This window comes from Trifolium pratense, linkage group LG7 (genome assembly GCF_020283565.1).
Source record: "Trifolium pratense cultivar HEN17-A07 linkage group LG7, ARS_RC_1.1, whole genome shotgun sequence".
NCBI lineage: Eukaryota > Viridiplantae > Streptophyta > Magnoliopsida > Fabales > Fabaceae > Trifolium > Trifolium pratense.
Genome location: NC_060065.1, coordinates 53,976,922 through 53,997,825, shown reverse-complemented (window position 1 = coordinate 53,997,825; position 20,904 = coordinate 53,976,922). Strand labels below are relative to the sequence as shown.

The 20,904-nt window shown below is 34.5% G+C and overlaps 2 protein-coding genes across 2 annotated transcripts; one reads left to right on the top strand and one right to left on the bottom strand.

Annotated features, from left to right (window-relative positions):
* Positions 1 to 2,414: 2,414 nt before the first annotated feature.
* LOC123899357 (DNA damage-repair/toleration protein DRT100-like) lies at positions 2,415 to 4,243 on the top strand. Its single transcript, XM_045950467.1, has one exon. The coding sequence runs from the start codon at positions 2,941 to 2,943 to the stop codon at positions 4,054 to 4,056; it is 1,116 nt and encodes a 371-aa protein (XP_045806423.1). The 5' UTR covers positions 2,415 to 2,940; the 3' UTR covers positions 4,057 to 4,243.
* Positions 4,244 to 18,342: 14,099 nt separating this feature from the next.
* LOC123900049 (serine/threonine-protein kinase UCN-like) lies at positions 18,343 to 19,966 on the bottom strand. The gene has a single exon (XM_045951349.1). It carries the CDS (start codon positions 19,821 to 19,823, stop codon positions 18,648 to 18,650), a length of 1,176 nt encoding a protein of 391 aa, XP_045807305.1. The 5' UTR covers positions 19,824 to 19,966; the 3' UTR covers positions 18,343 to 18,647.
* Between the last annotated feature and the right edge of the window lie 938 nt (positions 19,967 to 20,904).

The following is a 20,904-nucleotide window of genomic DNA, read 5'->3' as shown; positions in this document are numbered from 1 at the left end:
GTTCATATATTTCATATTCTGACACTTCCATATTGATTGCACAATCTCATGGGCCACCATGACTTAATTTGGTTTACAAATGCATTAGTTATGGAATTAAACTTCATAATAAGGTATGGAGACAAAGATTTAGGTGTATGTGGGGTTACCTAGCATTGCATTATCAAGTACTAATACTCATTTCATAGATGGAGCATGACATGATCCTAACTCTTATTCAATTGCACAAGTACCCTCCCAAATTCATGAATCAATGGAATTGGATCTGGTGCAGTCACTTTTCCATGCAGTCGTTTTATAGCTGTTCGATCGTAATCAGACGGCTTAAACAAATGCAGTCAATAAATAAGTTTTTAAATCATAACTGTCTGATCTTAATCAGATGGTTGTAGATGGCCTGAATGCATGACTGCACCAAAAAGGTGACTGTACGGAATCCGTGTCCTGAACCAATATAGTACCTTATTACCTTTGGTCTTGAAAACTACTTTCATGATACACAAGTGAGATAATTATAAGTTGCTTCATTGTACTTTTGTCTCCTAAATACATGTTGACATTCTCCTCATAAATTTTACATCATATACAAGTTAATTTTTATTATTGGGTCAATAAATTTTACAATTTAATCAAATAAGATATGATACAAACATTTAACTTGTTTATTTTGCGCATGATTTTTATTTAAAATTATTTGATTACTTATAATATATATCTTATCATTTTTTTATATTTTGTACACCGTACACTAAACACATGATATGTTAAATGTTATATATATATATATATATATATATATATATATATATATATATATATATATATATATATATCCTATCTTTAACCTGCTGATTTATTTTTATCTTGTCACTATTATATCTTGCGCGCTAATATGACTCTTAAAAATTTATAAAAGGGCAAATGGAAAGAGCTCGAGTGAACATTGAAGTCAAATGGCAAGCTCCAATGAGAGGATGGGTGCGTCCAAATTTGAATGAGGCGGTGTAGAATCAAGTGGCTGCAGGTTGCGGTAGGTGTTATGCGTGATGAATATGGGCTCGGAGGATTCACTAAGTATATAGGATCAACTAGTATTTTCATTGTTGAATTTTGAGGTGCATATTTATTCAAAAAAAGAAAAGAAAAAAAAAAAACTTTGAGGTGCATATGAGGGTTGTGCCCAGCTCGAAAGGGAGGATAAGGTGTTGTGGAGTCACATATTGACCTCTATGCTTATAAAAAAAAATAAAAAAATAAAATTGACCTCTATGGTAGTGCAAACTGCAAAGGATTAAACGAGCAGATGTTGGGTGTGTGCAAGGTAGGAGGTTGATTATGAGAATTCGTTATTTAATTCGGAAGATTTGCGGGTTAAAGTTCGTAATGTATATCGGGAAGCAAATCATGTAGTGGACGCGTTGGCTTCATTTGAATGTTGATCAACGGCCGTACTACCCTAGTTAAGCCTTCTACTATTGGAGTTGAACATTTTGTGTATTTATTTATGATGTTTTGGGAGTTTCTACTTACTTTCATGTTATTTCAATATAATTTTCTTTAGGTATAAGCTCCTCTCTATTGATTTTTTTTTTAAAGTTTTAAATCACATAACTAATTTTTTTTTTTAAACTACTAACAACTTCAAAATATTAAAACATCAATTTAAAAGTAATAAAACGAGTTTCTTTGAGCTTAACTCGGTTGGTAAGGATATTGCACTATATGTGCAAGAGTCGAAATTTAAACTCCAAACACTTCCTTGTTCACCACTTCTTCACCGAGTGAAATTTCTAACCACTATAAAAAAATAAAGTGAGTAAATTAATGACAAATAATACTACTTCCTCCGTCCCATTTTATAATACTTACTTTAATTAAACGCGCTATTTATATGTCTTGTTTTGATCTTATTTTTCTAAAATTATATAAATGTAAATATTATCATATATGATCTTATTTGATTTGTTTCGATGAATATTTTCAAAATATCAAATTTTTATATTTTTTACTAAGTTTGATTTGCTAAAAAATAAGAGACTGAACATGACAACTTTTGTTGTACTGTGTTTGATTTTAAAACTGTTTCTGGTACTAGACAAACTGGGGGTCAATGGAAAGGACAAAAACTAAAATTCTTGTCCCCACAAAATCACGGGACAACTTTTTGTGCTCAGCACAAGTTGTCTAAAGTACCAAAATAACATTTTGTCCACTAAACACCGTACAACACGTTTGTTTAATACCTTAAATGTTTGTCGTGTGCTGCTCTATCTTGTACTGTTCTGTCAAGTATGTATATTTTGCAGATCAAAAGAATAGATAATAAAATATATTCATAATCAATATTATATATCGACATACATACAATACAATGATATTGAGTTCTTATATTTTGAAACCAATGGAGTATATTAGTACTGAATTAGTGAATATTTGTTGGGTGAATATAGAGAGAAAAAATAAATAAAAAAAACCCTGTCATGTCAGCCTCATAATTGAGTTCTGAGAACACCATGTGCATCTTTAAACTCAAAAATCTCTTTGTCTTGCGCCATATTTTTTCTATCCCCACACAATTGCCCCAAGCTTATCCTCTTTCACAACTTCACCCCATTTTCCTACAAATTTCTTCAAACACTTCAACCAATAAAATAAAAACAACAAATTGTTTGACCAAACAGTTCAAGATTTCACCAGATACGATCTATGTAAAGGGCATTTTCGTCACAAAACTATAATCATTTAACACTATATATTCACTACGTTGTCAGAACCATAAACTCAACTCCATGCAAAACCTCTTCATCACAAACACACCATAAATTAACTTCATACCATAGTATCTTCATACAAAAAATATTATATCATTTCAAATAGCATATAGTTTAAATAAATAAACTATAGTTATTAAATTTTCATTTTCTAACTCTAACCGTCACAATGAGTGGAGTTAAGTTTTTGCAAGCTATAACCGTCGCAATATTCATATTATCACTCACAACCACCACCGTCCGGTCATGTCCACCGTCAGACAGGGCGGCGCTACTAGCATTCAAAGCAGCTCTCCATGAACCATATATCGGCGTCTTCACCTCATGGACAGGAGCCGACTGCTGCCACAATTGGTACGGAGTTAGCTGCGACAAAGAATCTCGCCGCGTCGCCGATATAAACCTCCGCGGCGAATCAGAAGATCCAATCTATCAAAAGAAACACCGTACCGGTTACATGACCGGTTACATCTCACCGTCAATCTGTAAACTAACTCGTCTCTCAAGCTTTACCGTCGCCGATTGGAAAGGTATCTCCGGCGAAATTCCTCGCTGTATTTCCACCCTCCCTTTTCTTCGCATCATCGACTTAATCGGAAACAGAATCTCCGGTAATATCCCCACCGACATCGGTAGGCTTCAACGTCTAACCGTTTTCAACATCGCCGACAATGTTATCTCCGGTAACATTCCACCGTCGCTAACAAATCTGAGAAGTTTAATGCATCTTGATATCCGTAATAATCGGATCTCAGGTCCTTTACCTAATGACTTCGGTAGACTTCCAATGCTGAGTCGGGCTTTACTGAGCGGTAATAAAATTACGGGTCATATTCCCGACTCAGTATCACGTATTTACCGTCTCGCAGATCTGGATCTATCAAGAAATCAAGTTTCTGGACCCATACCCGAATCATTGGGTAAAATGGCGGTTTTATCCACACTTAATTTGGATATGAATAATATTTCAGGAACTATACCAATAAGTCTTTTTAATTCAGGAATAAGTGATTTAAATTTAAGCCGAAATGCTTTGGAAGGTAATATACCCGATGTGTTTGGTGTGAGATCATATTTTACGGTTTTGGATTTGTCTTATAATCATCTTAAGGGTCCAATTCCAAAATCAATGGCTTCTGCTTCTTATATTGGACATTTGGATTTAAGTTATAATCACTTATGTGGTAAGATACCTGTTGGAGATCCTTTTGATCATTTGGAGGCTTCATCTTTTGTCTACAATGATTGTCTTTGTGGGAAACCACTTAAAGCTTGTGCTTACTAAACAAACTTACTTACTTTCATATCTTATGAAATTATATTTGTATGTTTGTAATTGTAATAATAGGATGAAGAGTGTTGTGTTTATGTTTATTAAATTAGTAGTTAGTTAATTTTCTTGTATTTGTGTTTGTAATTTTCATCATCATCTATTACATTACATAGTACAATATAAATGTGCTTTTAAGATACAAGCCCTACTCGATTTTTCACATGTTTGATTCTACGTTTGAAGCATCAATAATTTGATTTTAACATGTTTTATTGGTTTTTATTTCTAGCGGCTAGAAATTCTACTCTTAAGATGGATAAGTTAGATGACAGAGGTTCGAACTCCGGCTCCATGCATATATATTGTAATGTCATAATAACTGAGATAAACTTACGTGACAAATAAAATCAACTTTACAAAATTAATTTACTTAAAAATAATTTTAAATAAATTAATTTTTGTTGCTCCTAAACCAACATTTCACTATTGTTTATTTGTTCCATATGTGTGCGTCGCTTTTGCCTGATTTTGTACCTCCCGCCAACTTCTCAAGTTTTAGAGAGTGATTCTTGATCAATTATCAAGAAGGATTAATGTTGTTCCAAGATTCAATGTCCTTTTCTTTTTCCACTCTTTTTCCTCTTATTTTAATATGTTTTCCTAATCATTTCTAAATTATTTTTCTTTGACTAAAAACCAAATCTATTCAATTAAGAAAAAGTTAAATGAAAGACCTAAACAGAGTTTTTAAGAAAGAATGATCTTTACCAAAAAAAAAAAAGAAAACAAAGATCAATCTTAAATCCAAATTTTATTGGGCTCAACAACTACTGCATGCTTTATCAACAAATGGGCAGCCATGGCCATAGAGGTCAAGGGCCATGGAGCACAAAGGAAATTTTTAATTTTAAATTATCCGATCTTGATTAGACAAGTTATATATTACTGATTTGAACAGTTATACGTACTAGTTCAATCCAAAATTCAATGTGCCGATAATGGTGTGGGTATTTCTTTTTTTGTTTTTTTTTCTTCCTTCGTGATTTTTCTTCTTTGGTCTCTACTTCTACAATCTTTGCAATAAATGTCTTATGAGAATCCTTCCTATTGTAAAATAGTTGTCCTAGAAATCAAACAATGAAATTGGCCAAAAATATGTAACATTTTGTTATGGGGTTGGGCAAAAGTTCATCCGAACTGAACTTTAATATCAATCACTGCTTGGACTTGTTACATGTTTCTCAGTGTTAAGAAGGAAACGACCCTCTAGCTTTAAGGATGTAGATGTCATGCAGTAGTTCTTCATAAGGGTTTGATATTCACCAAGGTGGAGATCGTTGAGTATGACTCATAAGCATCAAGAAGAGGCTGAGGACGGTCGAGAAGCTGAGCTAGCAGAGCGAAGCGAATTATTATTGTTGTTATCTAGATCGAATTATTATTGTTGTTGTTGGATACAACTCAACTGTTATCAAACTTCTTTTTGGTTTTTTTTTTTAAAAGCCAAATATATATATATATATATATATATATATATATATATATATATATATATATATATATATATATATATATATATATATAAACCAATAAGCACGAGAAGTACTTAGAGATTCAAAAGTTTACAAGGAAAAGGCTAGGTAGAAACCAAAAGATGGATCCAAATAGCAGGACCATCTAAAGCACACCCACCTCTCAAAAATCAACAGTAAAAGGAGCAGGTGCTAAGATAGAACAACAAAAAGTGCGGCAGCAGCAGAAAAACCTGTTATCAAACTTGTGTTCATTATGGTTTGTGTTTAGGCGTTATTACTATTTCGTTACCAGTTGTTCCAACTATAAATAACACATATCCTGTTATTATCATTTAGTAAGTAATGTATGAATAAACAAGTAATAACCGATGAATACACTATAGACTATAGTCTTGACAACGAATATGGGATCATATAAATCCAAACATCCCCACACTCATATGCACATGAAGAAAAAAAAAAGTAAATAAATTAGTATGCCTGATTGAGAGACAAAATGTGTGGATAATATTAGAGAGATGAAGGACACCGCAAGTGGTAAGAAAACGACATAATCCTTAGCTGTGCATTGCATTGTAGGAGCCTCACACATGTTTTATTTTTATTTTTAAGAAAGCCTCTCACATGATTTGTTCTAACTAGTAATCAATTGGACATATTGGTCGGATTATGTACTATAGTTTCTTATGCCCTCTCTAGTACCGTTAGTTGAATATGTGAGTGTATCAGAGTTCGAATTTTGATCTATACATATTATATGTAATGTTTTCATCAACTGAGTTATTCCCGAGACGGTAACAATTTATTGCTAATTTTATGAGGATATAATGTAAATTGATATTTTTCAAATCATTGGTTGAATTCTAATACTGCATGTTAATTTTTATAAGGCATTTTTTTACATCAAATACTACATGTAATTGTGACATTTTTTCTATTGCAGGTGCCAGGTGGTCCAGGTCCATTACTAGTTGCATGGTACTGCGATTGAAAACAACGTTATTTTCTTTTCACTAAACACATGGGAATGTAAAATAGAGTGAATGAGACTTCTTAATTTTCTTTTCTATTTTTATTTCTAGTGAAATATATAACCAGTTGATTTTTTCCCCACAGGAAATCGATTAAAGAAAGTTCAAAATCTGATAGCAAATAGAGACAAAATCAAATCTTAGATCTCAAAGGGTTGAAACTCAAATAGTATTTGTATCATTTTTTTGTTTTTATAGTACATGTACAAAATTTGTAAGTTAATTATTTTGTAGAACATGGAAAGTGCTTTTGCAGCCACCTAGTTGTAAGTTGTAACATCAACCATATTCCTTTATTTTTTGTGTATTTTCGTCCCATTCTCGTGCACCCGAAAATTTGAAAATAATCCACCATTGTGTATTAGTCACAATTGAACCGTGGTTAAATGTGTTTTATATTTTTTTTTTTCATGATTTTTATGTTTGGATTTTAAAATTTGAATGTAGGAAATAACTTTTTAAAGGTTTTTACACATCTCAATGTGTAAAAATTCATTTTACATGTTCAGATTTTAAAATTCAAATGTATAAAATTTATGTAATAATCCATTTTAATTGTTGTATTGCTCTTGGGACTTTTAAATGCATGGATACATGAGTTAAGTGTTGTTTATGCTCTTGTGACTTTTTTTTATAAGCAAAACTTAAATTATAAGGAACACAAGCGGTGCTCAACTCTTACAATTCAAAAATCCATTAGATGCTATGTAGGCAAGCTAAAAGATTAATACATCAATCAACAAAAGCATAAGGAGTATGACTCCCACTTCTACCTAAGAATCAAAACCAAGAAATAAGCGTAATTTGATCCTTCCGTCAAAAAAGAGAGTAATTTGATCCACAATAGAAGACAAATTCGGCATAACTCCTCGAAACACGATATTGTTACGTAGAAGCCAAAGACACCACGTAGTAGCTAGCCAAATTATATGGCGAACATTTGACCCTTTGTTACTTGTCACTAGAGAACCAAACGATGTGAAATGACTCCATCTTTGTTCAAAGATAATAACATCCACCTGTATCCAACAAAAAATTTTCTTCCACACTTGTTGCGAGAACCGGCAATTGAAGATTACATGGTTTAAGTCTTCAACCTCTCTAAAGCAAAAAGCACAACATAATTCATGCGGGTTTGAAATGACTCCTCGATTAGCCAGCGCAACACGAGTTGGAAGTTTTGCTAATAACAACAACCGACCAAAAACACTCCTATAAACCATGAAGATATATGGTTTGGATTAGGTTTTCTTTTCCTAAAAGGTTTATCAATATTTTTTTTTTCAGAAACAGAGAATTAAGAGTACTTGTTGAGTTGTTTCAAGTAATAGCTAACAACATCTCTAATAATTAATAATACTACTCTGAGTTCATTTTTTTTATCAATACTTTGAGTTTCGTTACTAACAAACAAATGATTCCTATAATATCATGTAATACTAGTATAACTTATGTATTTTTGGCTTCAATGATACAAAATTATGCGATTCTTAAGCAACTCATACTAAATAAACCAATATTATGTATAAAAAAAAGTCAATATTAAATTTAATAAGAATTGGCAAAGAAAAGATGATCTTTGCATTACTTCAGGGTGTCAATATATACACCAAAGTCATAACCGTACAAAGGAAATCATGCCTTATTCTAAGGTATTGATTTAGGCTAATTACATATTTGAAATAAATACAGATATGCAAGATCAGTTGAATAGAAATTACAGCTAGCTAATTACAATGAATGATTGATACTGAATTAACTATATCTATTATTTCCTCATTACCCCCCCTCAAGTTGGAGCATGGGGATTATGAATGCCCAACTTGCCCAACAGAGAGATAAATTGAGAGCGCCCAAGTGCCTTGGTTAAAATGTCAGCCAATTGAGTATTGCTAGGCACATATGTGGGACGAATCTGATCTTTAACTATCTCATCTCGAATAAAATGACAATCGACTTCAATATGTTTTGTTCGTTCGTGAAAAACAGGATTCTTAGCCATATGTAATGCAGCCTGGCTATCACAAGAAATTTGCATTGGTTGATTATGAGAAATGCCAAGACTGCACAAAAGGCCTTTGAGCCATTTTAACTCGCAGGTGATAGTAGCCATAGACCTATACTCAGCTTCAGCGGAAGATCGTGAAACAGTATGCTGCTTCTTGGTTTTCCAAGAGATTGGTGAGTGACCGAGAAGAATAAACCACCCTGTGAGTGACCGTCGTGTTAAAGGGCAACTAGCCCAATCAGAATCACACCATCCATTCAATTGTAGGGGACTGTCATGCCGCAGCAGAATGCCTTGTCCAGGGTTGCCTTTTAGATAGCGCACTACCCGCAACGCAGCTTCCCAATGTTCTTGTTTTGGTTGCTGCATAAACTGAGACAAGATATGAACACAGTAAGAAAGTTCTGGCCTTGTGAAACATAAATAAATTAGACGACCAACTAAGCGTCGATACTTGTCGGGTTGAGCAAGGATTCTTCCATTAGCAAGAGCCAAGTGATGGTTTTGCTCAAGAGGAGTGAGTGCAGGTTTACACCCAAGAAGTCCTGCTTCAGAAACTATATCCAGTGCATACTTTCTTTGGGAAAGAAGAATTCCTGTGGGTGATCTTGCGACTTCCACACCGAGGAAATATTTCAGAGTTCCCAAATCCTTCATATGAAAACAAGTGTGGAGATATGTTTTGAATGTTGAAATGACAGCATGATCATTCCCCGAGATAATAAGGTCATCAACATAAACTAATACTACAATAATAGAACCTTGTTGCTGCAACATGAATAATGAGTAATCAGATAATGATTGTTTGAACCCATACGCTTTGAGTGCAGTCGACAACTTGGCGAACCAACACCGTGGAGCTTGCTTGAGCCCATATAGGGACTTATGAAGCCTACATACCATGTCAGGTCGTGTGGTGTGAAAACCGGGAGGTGGTTTCATAAACACTTCCTCTTGAAGGTCACCGTGAAGGAAGGCATTGTGCACATCCATTTGATGCAACTCCCAATTTTTCACCGCAGCTACTGCCAAGACAGTCCGTACAGTCACCATTTTAACAACGGGTGCAAACGTCTCATCGTAATCTACACCTTCAACTTGATGATTTCCATGTATCACCAAACGAGCTTTATACCTCTCCACTGTCCCGTCAGATTTATGTTTAACTTTGTAAACCCATTTACACCCAAGTGTTTTCTTTCCTATAGGTAAATGAGTGATGGTCCAGGTTCCATTATTTTCAAGTGCTTGAATCTCACTTTTCATGGCTTCCCTCCATTTGAGGTCCTTCACCGCTTGGGTGTAGGTGGTAGGTTCATTATCATGATCAAGACCTGCAAGATAGGCTCGATGTACAAGAGAAAAATTTTCAAGGTTAGCATAGTGTGCAATTGGATACGCCGTACCTGAGGATGACGACGGAGCAGGTGAGTGACTAGATGGGCTCATTTTCTGAACTGTGTGGGTGACGCAATCTCGCAGCCTAGTAGAGGGAATTTTCTGTCTGTATCCCCTACACAGAAGTTCAGTAGTTTCAGCATGTTGACCTGTCAATTCCACCCCATTTTCTAACAGTGGTTCCGAAGTAAACTGACTCTCTACTTCAACTTCTTCATCCCCCCTATCTTCTGAGGGGGCTTCATCTTGATCAGAATTTAAAATCTCTTCGTTGAGGTCAGCTTGCTCGTCCAACTTTTCTTCATCCAATACAACATCATCATTCTGCAAACGAGGGGCGACAGTGGTGTTGGGTGCAGTATCAAAATTACCAGTAAATGGATACTCACTTTCAACAAATTCTACATCTCGAGAGACAAATTGCTCTTTACTCTCAAGATCAAACAATTTCCATCCTTTCTTTCCATAAGGGTATCCAATGAAAATACATTTTCTACTCTTACTGGAAAATTTATCTCCTTTTCTATTCTGATTGTATGCATAACATAGACATCCAAATACTCGTAAATGTTCACGGGAAGGCTCTTGTCCATACAACATCTCATAGGGAGTTTTACCATTCAAAACAACAGATGGAGTCCTATTCATTAAGTACCCTGCAGTTAGGACACACTCACCCCAAAAAGTAATAGGTAGATTGCCTTGGAATCTCAAAGCCCGCGCTATATTAAGAATGTGTCTATGTTTTCTCTCAACTCTCCCGTTTTGTTGAGGTGTACCAACACATGAGGTTTGAAAAATAATCCCGTGTTCGTGAAAGTAACGTTTCATGCAAATGAATTCCGTTCCATTGTCACTCCTAAAAATCTTTACGTTTTTATCAAATTGTGTCTTTATCAAAGCAAAGAAATTCATGAGCGTTTGCGAAACCTCTCTTTTATCACCAATCAAATAAATCCACACAGCACGTGAATAATCATCTACAATTGTCATAAAATAAAAAGCACCGCAAGATGAAGCAGTTCTATAAGGGCCCCATAAATCACAATGAATCAATTCAAATACATCATTTGCTACATGCTCACTAAGGGAAAACTTTTCTCTAGTTTGCTTTGCTCGCAAACATACATCACAATTCTTATTCAAATCAACATGATCTTTATTCTTACTAGACCTTGAAACTAGTTGAGTAATTTTCAGAGATGGATGTCCTAATCGCCGATGCCACAACTCAAGTTGATTTACTCCCACAACTCTACATGCTTGCACTCTTTGAATTGTCCGAAAATAATAGAGCCCATCTCGCCTTTCACCCGCTCCAATCAGCGTCCTCGAAATGCGGTCCTGCACAATACACAATTTGTCAGCAAAATGAACAATGCAATCCAAGTCATCCATCAATTGAGAGAGAGATATTAGATTGCATTGAAGATTTGGGACATAGAGAACATTATACAGCTTGAACCCTCCATCAAACAAGACAACTCCTTCCTTAGTTGCGTTTGCATTCTGCCCATTTGGCATTCCAACAGGGGTGGTTTGTATATTATGCAGACTAGATATGAAATTTATGTTACCAGTCATATGATTTGAAGCCCCGCTGTCTAATATCCATGTGTTGCTTTGAGATTTACCTGTCATTTTATCTTCCGTGTCAGATGGACTTATGTTCAGCACCTCCATCAATTTTTGCCATTGTTCAGAGGTTATTCCTGGAAAACCATTCTTCTCGACATTTCCAGCAGATGAACTTGCAAAAGCTTGTGCAGCATTGGCACGCACAGTAACAGATCCTCTTCCACGACCTGTTCCACGATGTTGGCTTTTCCCTCGCGCACCACTTTTACTTTCAGACTTGGGTCTATCGCCCCACCAATCAGGATATCCAATCAATTCGAAACAGTTAGCAGAATCATGTCCACTTTTATTACAGTTAGTGCATTTGTCTTTAAAATCTCCACGTCCTCTATTCTTTTCAATCTGCACTGCAAGCCCCATGACTTCACCTCGCTCTTCTTTTGCCCTGGTGATAGTTCTGACACGTTCTTCCTGTATCATGGTAGAATAAATTCTGTTAAGAGATGGCAGCGGATCAACAGCGAGAAGATTGGAACGCACTGTTCCATAAACAACATCGTCGAGTCCCATCAAAAATTGATGCACTCGTTGCTCCTCTCTGCGCTTTTCAAGTTTTAGAGTTATTCTGCAGCTGCAGCCATTACAACTACACACTGGTATTTGTTCATAGTTTGCGAGTTCATCCCACAACACCTTCAGCTTCCCATAATAGGCTGCTACAGTCATTCCTGCCTGCTTACATGCAGCAAGATCTGTTTTCAGTTGGTGTATTCTTGGTCCGTTTGCGACCGAGAGCCTTTCCTTAATGTCTTCCCACAAATCTCGTGCATTCTCATAATAGGATATGGTAGAACGCAGATTCGGCTCCACTGTGTTTAATATCCATGACACAATCATGGACTGAACAGTCCACCAATCTTCTAATTCAGGGGTCCCATCGCTTGGTTTGTCGATCGTCCCTTCGATGAATCCCCACTTTCTTCTTGCACGAAGAGAAACCTTCATGGCCTTTGACCATTCGTCATAGTTCTCGCCTCGCAATTGTACCTGAGTAATTAGATTCCCAGGATTGTCATTTGAGGTGAGATCAAAAGGAGAAGTCTTTCGCTTCCCTGGAGAATTCTGTCGTTTTTCTGATTTTTCAGAATTCACTGGTTTTTCACCATTTGGATCTTTTAGCTCTGATGCCATAATAAGAATTGGCAAAGAAAAGATGATCTTTGCATTACTTCAGGGTGTCAATATATACACCAAAGTCATAACCGTACAAAGGAAATCATGCCTTATTCTAAGGTATTGATTTAGGCTAATTACATATTTGAAATAAATACAGATATGCAAGATCAGTTGAATAGAAATTACAGCTAGCTAATTACAATGAATGATTGATACTGAATTAACTATATCTATTATTTCCTCATTAAAATTGATGATAATTTAAGGTACTTTAATATTTTTTTTATACTCATTCTCCCACATCATGATTGCTCTGGTGATAAGAAAAATTAAGCAACGAATCATTAGTCTATAAAACTTAATTATATATGTTAGAAATTATTAGAAATATAAGTATGAGTCTAACTCATCTCCACAAAACCGACTTGTAAGGTCAGGATTACCACTTGTTTATAAACACTTATCAAGGTCATCTCATATCCGATGTTAGACTTTTTAACAATATATTCTTATTGGAATGCTCTAAAGTTTTTTTAATAAATATTTTCTTATTCTTAATATGCCATATAAATGCTTTCTCAATTTTTTGAATATAGGTTGTTCAGAGAACAATACATGAGAAGCATGTCTATTCTGGTATTTTAATTTCTCAAGTTGGTCACGAGTAAGGATTGAACTCACTTTATTGGAGCAGCCATTCCATTTCCATGATGCCAAAGAATAAAAATAGAAAGACAGAGAGTGCACAATAAGAGTGGGGGTACGAAAAGAAATTATTTTTTCCTCTTGGGTTGATTGCCTCTTAAGCGGGCTTAGCAGCTACTCCAAATTTAAATATATTGGGCTTCCTCTCTGACCATTGGATTTGAAGTGTAATTTTTCTCTCCCCACCCCTATGTTTTTTTTCTATCCCTAGGTTTTCATTTTTGTCCTTGAATAAATATTTCAGAACACATTTCCAAATTTTTTTTTGCCTTGAGAAAAAACTTCGAAATGTGTAAGTAAGAAATTTTCTACCCCCTTTATTTTATTATCTTGGATTACCATGATATAAGTAAAATTTTTTGATCAAACATGAAGTTTCTTTCATTATTAGCGATGACTAATTTTTGTTAGAGAACTTATGAAACACACAAAGTGAATTTTTCCATCTCAATCAAATCCCTTTCATATGCAGGAGTTGGACATCGAACTCCTGACCACCTTCTTGAAAGGTCCAATATATTTATCAATTGAATAAATTCATTAGTAGTCAAGGTGATATTTCCTTTATCTATACACAACAAACCATTTTTTTTTTTTGACAGTGCACAACAAACCATTTAAATTGCACGAAAACAAGGTTCTAATAAACTTGTAATGCCAAGTGTGATGGTCAAAAAGAATGAGAGCACTTTTATTTGTTAGAATGATTGATTGATTTAATTTGTTTTATGTTTTAACGGCAAAAAAACATGATTTGGGGAATTATAGATTACATACAATTAATTAATCAATGCAAAATTGAACTTCCTCACTTTTCCTTTCAAGCACATATATTGGCTTTCATTTCAACATCCATTATTAAAAGGTAATAATCTTTTCTCTAAAGAACTTGGACTAAATTCTTCTAAAGTTATAATTATACCAATAGCTTTCGGCAACTTATCCCTTCAATTAGGTAATCTTATCTTATAACTATATTGTACATTATATTTATACTATTGTAATAATATAAGGACTTAAGGACCACTCAAAAAAAAAATAAAGACTTAAAGAGAGCCAAATGATAAGTCAGAAATCAGAAGAGGTGAGACAACAAGAGGGAAGATTTCAAATCTAGCCAGAAGATAGAATAGTTGAAAGCATCCATCGAGCATTGTATATTTTTGTTGTTTGTTGAGGGAAAAACACAATACAAAACAATAAATAGTGTATGGTCCACTCTACACAAGTATCTATCATGCATGAGTCATTATTATTATTTTTTTAAGATAATGTTAATGTATGTACGAAGTTTCTATCGATATTAAGTAGTAATTAATCTCTATCGAAAAATTTGAGGAGTATATAAAGTGAATCATCTTATCTTAAACGATTTTTTTCATACACATGAATTAAGATTTCATAATCAAACCCTTAACCATATATACTTAAGAAAAACACATCCCTTAACACTTGAACTGATTATTTTTGGTAGTGGTTGTTGGAATGTGTAGTTGTGTTGTCGGAGTTTGTTTGAAATCTCATATTGCTTAGATTTTCGGGCTGTTGTGTGTATAAATATGTGATGGCAACCTTACCCTTTGAGCTAGCTTTTGGGGTTGAGAACCAAACATATTTAGCATGGTATGGTTAAAGACTGCAATGTGAGCATTTGACCCAAGACCACGCTAGGCGTGAGGGTGGGTGTTGGAATGTGTAGTTGTGTTGTCTAAGTTTGTTTGAAGTCTCATATTGCTTAGGTTCCCAGGCTGTTGAGTGTATAAATATGTGAGGGCAACTTCACCTTTTGAACAAACTTTTAGGGTTGAGATACAAACATATTTAAACATATTTAACGGTGGTGACTTAGTACTAGCAAATTGAAAATATAAACATATTGCACTTAATTAGAAAAATGAGTTGAAAACATTAGCTTAGAAAATGAGCTATAAGCTTGTAAATTTAATTTAAAACAGAAGATTCTTTGAACTTAGAAATGGTTTTCTCTAATCGAATAATTTCATATCTTATGAAGACAAAATTTAGCCGACATAAGGAATACTTTGTTTATTTACGTTACTACTGCTAGTTGTAGGGGAACTTGTTCCTACTTTAATCACTTATTTACAAATGAGCACCAGATTCTCTGCATATGGGACAATACATTGAAGTGACACATCTAGGATGTGCTCACCATCAGTTTGTACTTTAGACAAACGTACATGTACACATCTAATAAAATTCTCAATTATAAAAACTAGATGAATGTGTGTAATTTTCATTTGAGCTTTTTAACAAAGCATCATTTACTAAACCAATCATTCTATGCGTTTATGGTAATGGTATGGGTCTAAGCAGACCGGTCCAAATAGCGATAGGATCAATTGATACAGAGATCTACATTGCGTAAACAAAACATATATAAATATCTGATTCACTAAAGAAAGAACCGAAAAGAATATATATCAAAAGGAATAATGCAGTGTGAAAATGACTCTCGATGTCATCTTGAGATAAGCGCATCCGATAGAAAGGATTTTGGAAGACTAGACACGTCTCCACCGGCTTGTAAAGTGAGGATTACATCTACTTCATATAAACAATTTATCTCAACCGATGTGTGACTGCTCAACAACAATCTGGTCACAATAGTCATTAATTCGAGTGAAGATAGGAACAATCAAGAGTGTACTAGAGCTCATGATCACTATAAATATATGGTTCTACCCCAAATATGATCTTCACACTAATTTAAAAATTTGGCATCGGGTGTTTGTAAGCACACCCCCCATTTTGTAGAAGAACTTTGGCATCTGGTTGTACACTTGTACCCGAAATGTATCATGTAATCATCATAAAAACAATTTTAATCGTGTTTGAATTTGCATTCTTGCGGTTGCAATTTAGAAAAATACAAAAAGAGAAGTTTTTAATTAACTCACAAGCTTTTGATCTGTCAAAAAGAAAAAGCTCAAGCTTTTGATTACGAAGAGAAGAACAAACAACAAGCTAAAACACATGTTAAGGAATTATAACTTCAGTAGCTCATTATTATGTAATCTATGTATACAAATTTTGTAATGCTAATTAATCTTTATTCGAATACTAAGAATTAGAATCATTGGTACGCCTAATATATGCTTAATCTTGTCAAAAGAGAAATGCCTTTAGTTTAGCCCTTTAGTGCTTGCCCAATTGTAGCAATGAATTCATCATTACTGTATTAGCCATACATTATCGAGGAATCAAAGACACTTCAACAACAGTCAACACACTATTGTACCAAGTTTAAAATTAGTTAAGTCTCATGGTGAGTCACCGTGATTTTAGAAGCCATTTTTAGAAGCTACACTTTGTACCTTTGCAAAATCGATGTGGCTCGCTGTGATTTTCGCATAGCCACCTTAATATCAAACAACTTCTAAGATTTCTTTCATTATACTCCTTGCGTTTCTAATTATAAACATTCTTTCAAACATAAAATTTGTCCCTAAATATAAGTTCTTTTTCAATTCCCTAGACACATTTATTATTATTTTTCCAAACATAACCCTACTTTGTATTGGAATCCGTAAAGTCAACTATAAATACATCTTTTCACCAAGGACAATTTAATAATTGTAACATCTAAAAAGTACACATTAATTACACTATAAACTTTTTTTTTTTTTTGGTTACACACTATAAACTTTTTTTTAATATGCTTTAAAAACATCAAGAGGTGCTTATAATAATGGACGGAGGGAGTACATGATAGTGTACGACTAGCTAGTTTCCATATACTCCCTCCGGTCCTTTTTATAAGGAACACTTAGGGCAAAAAATTTGGTCTTTTTAATAAGAAACTTTGACCAATTTTCAAATGTTTTAAATGTTCAATTTCACTTATGCCCTTATTTATTATGAGAGAGAATTTAAAAATAAGTAAGTTAGTTGAATAAAGAGTAATTAAATAAGAGTATACATGAAATAAATTTAAATTTATAAGAGTATTAAATGAAAAGAACTATGTTAAATGTGCTTCATTGGTCTGTGTAATTTTTTCTAAGTGTTCCTTATAAAAAGGACCAGAGAGAGTATTATAAACAAGGCTTAATTAATAAAATGGTCCCTTAAAGACATTTTTGGTTTTAGATTGGTCCCTTAAAGAAAAAAAGGTCCAAATAGGTTCCTTAAAGAAAAAAAAGTCCGAATAGGTCCCTTAAAGACATTTCCGTTAATCAGTTTGGTCTTATTTAGACCTCTTTTTAGGGACCAAACTGATTAACGGAGATGTCTTTAAGGGACCTATTCAGACTTTTTTTTCTTTAAGGGACTTATTTGGACCTTTTTTTCTTTAAGGGACCAATCTAAAACCAAAAATATCTTTAAGGGTTTACCTATAAACAAACAATGATAAGTATCTGAATACGATTGATTCATTAATAATGGTCAAGTTTTAACTATTTTGGGTACATCTCTCAACAAAATAAAATCTACGGATCAACCACCAAATCCAACAAAGGTAAGCAATTACGTATACAATCATGTCAAATTAAAATATTTTAGTTTAGTTTAAACACAAGTATTAACGAATATATACGGTGACACAAATAGTAGATACTTGAGTCACTTATCATTTTATATTGAATTTGATCTTTAAAGTTATTTTAAATGAATATCAGTTAACTCGAGAGAAAAAATGTTACTAATACTCACTCCGTCCCAAAATATAAGAGCTACTTTCACTAAATGATACTATTCACTTATCTTGCTTTGACCATATATTTTTAATAATATATAGATATAAATATTAACATATAAGATCTTGTTTGATTTGTTTCGATGAGTATTTTTAAAATATCAAGTTTTTATAATTTTTACTAATGTATAATAAAAAATATTAATTATCAAAATTGTGCGTTGACATACATACAATAGTCAAACTAATTCTTATATTTTGGGATGAAGGGAGTAGGTATAAAGAATAGTATTGTACAATTTTTTTTAGGTATACACAGTAGTATTGTACAATTCTATATACGTATTTTGTACTAGTATACATAACTTGTGACCACAAAATTCCAAGTAATGAGTATTACACTAACGCCGCTTCTTCACGTTCTACCATTATTCTCTATGCAAATTGTTCAACTACAAAAAAAGAATACAACTAACTCCGTCTCATCACACGTGCAAAACCCCACACGTGCGTCAGAACTCATCAAAAGAAACACTATCCCGAAACTCAGAAGACGGTGACCGTAACGGCGAAGACGGCAACACCACCGCCGGAGATTTCAACTTCTCAAAATAATCACTTATATTCACTATTCCCTCACCAAATTTCTCCGCCGTTAAATAACCGTCATCTTTTGACGGAATAAACGGCGGCCGTACAACCTCCGTCAACATTTCCCATTTTACCCCTCTAAAAAACTCATGCTCTTTTATCTCATTAGCTCCACCACCATAACCAAATCGCTTCAACGGATCTTTCTCTAACAACCGTTCGATCAAATCCGTTAACGCCGTTTTTCTTCCAACAAACTCCGGCGACTTGAAAAGCACGTTTCGAAACGTTTCCTTCTTATTCTTCCCCTTAAACGGCGTTTTCCCATACAACATCTCGTAAGTTAAAACTCCAAACGCCCACCAATCAACCGCGAATTCATGTCCGTCGCCGCGTATAACCTCCGGCGCGACGTACTCCGCCGTACCGACAAACGAGTTAGACCTTTCACCGTCGGAGAAACTCACACCGCGTCGACTCACCGGAATAACTCGTGCTATCTTTCCGTTAGGTTCCGTCAGTGGGACTCGCCACCGCCGAGTTTTGCGGCGAGTTTCATGGATACTGTTATCGACGGTTTCAATTTTAACGGTTTTGTGAGTGAGTTTACGTGAGAGATCGAAATCAGTTAAGGTGACGTGGCCAGATTGTTGAATAAGAATGTTTTCTGGTTTAAGGTCACGATAAGCGATGCCCATTGTATGAAGATGGTCGAGAGCGCAGAGAATTTCTGCTATGTAGAAACGGATAACGGTTGTTGAGAAGACATGATCCGTTTGGTGGTAACGGAGCACATTGAGATCGCCTCCCGGGCAATACGGAACAGCCCAGCCTAATAAGTGAGCTGTTTCGAATGAGCCCAGGAGCGAGGGGAGAAATGGGTGGGCCAGAGTTGATAAGACTTGGATTTCCCAACGGGCGCGACGTTCGGCGTCGTGAGTGGAGGATTTATCAACTACTTTGAGTGCCATGTTGGAGTTGTTGTTTTGTTGAATGAGGAAAACGGTTCCCATTGCACCTTTACCTAAGATTTTGAGTGGTTTTAGGTTGTTGAGGTTAAGGTTTTGTTCATTATTGGGTGGTGTTGGTGGATCCATATTCTGTCTTGAGTGGGATAGAGAGGGGAAGGTGTGTTTGAGAGACAGATTGTGAATTATAGAGATGAGTACATGGTTGTGATTGTTGCCAATTTGGCTTTTATAGCAACATATTTTATCTTTTTGTGGAGTTTGGCTTTTTATTTCCTTTGTTTTGTTTTTTGTTTCTAAGTGTGTCGTTATTTGCTTGTTTTGTTTGTTGATTGACATAGGAGTATACTATTTCATGGGCTCAATTTGGGATGGATTGAGTAAATTCCAACTGTTGTAGATGCAGTCGTGCAGTCATTAGTTATAGACCTACGATCTTGATTGGATGATTCAGATGTCAACTCAAAATTTTATATTAAAACAAAATAGAAAACAGTTTTAAAATTTAAATCGTCTGATCTTGATCAGACGGTTCACAGTCCCTCAATTTATAGTACTTTTAATCTCAAGTTCACAACACTAATATTTCTTGAAGTAATTTAAACATGTTTTCCACCTACTCATCCAAACAGCAGAACATACGTTAAACAAAGTGTTAATATCGCTTCTTGTAGGTCAATTAAAAAGTTCAATAATGCCTCTTTCTTCGGATAAATTCTCGCACGTCTAATAATATTGAAAAAAATATCTCTGACCAAATCATATCTGAAATTATATATAGCAAATATGAGATTTATAAAGGGAAAGCATTTATTTATGTTTAGATAAATTAGGGGAAGCATTTACTGATATCAAGAAGAGAAATCACATGAATGTATGTAATCACACGTGTGAGACCCATAAAAAGACTTATCTAACAATGAATAAAGCCAACTTGGCAAACAAAATGACAAAATGAATTGGTCGTACGGTTATCACATGGGGCTTCCCTATATTTCTAAGTTTTATTTGGGGACAAAGGCAAAATGCATTAAAAAGCAATAATCCAAGTAGAACTTGAACGTGCAATTCCTATGTTACAGCACTCAATGTTGGAACCTTTTGTGAACTTGTCATTTACTAATCCATTCTTTTATAAACACAGGACATTTCACTCACCCTTCATCATAGATATGCCACTTTAATTAAATTCTCAATATGCTTACTATTA

Excerpts from the sequence above, each read along its gene's own strand:
- LOC123899357 (XM_045950467.1), top strand. The coding sequence starts at position 2,941 with ATGAGTGGAGTTAAGTTTTTGCAAGCTATAACCGTCGCAATATTCATA.
- LOC123900049 (XM_045951349.1), bottom strand. The coding sequence starts at position 19,823 with ATGGATCCACCAACACCACCCAATAATGAACAAAACCTTAACCTCAAC.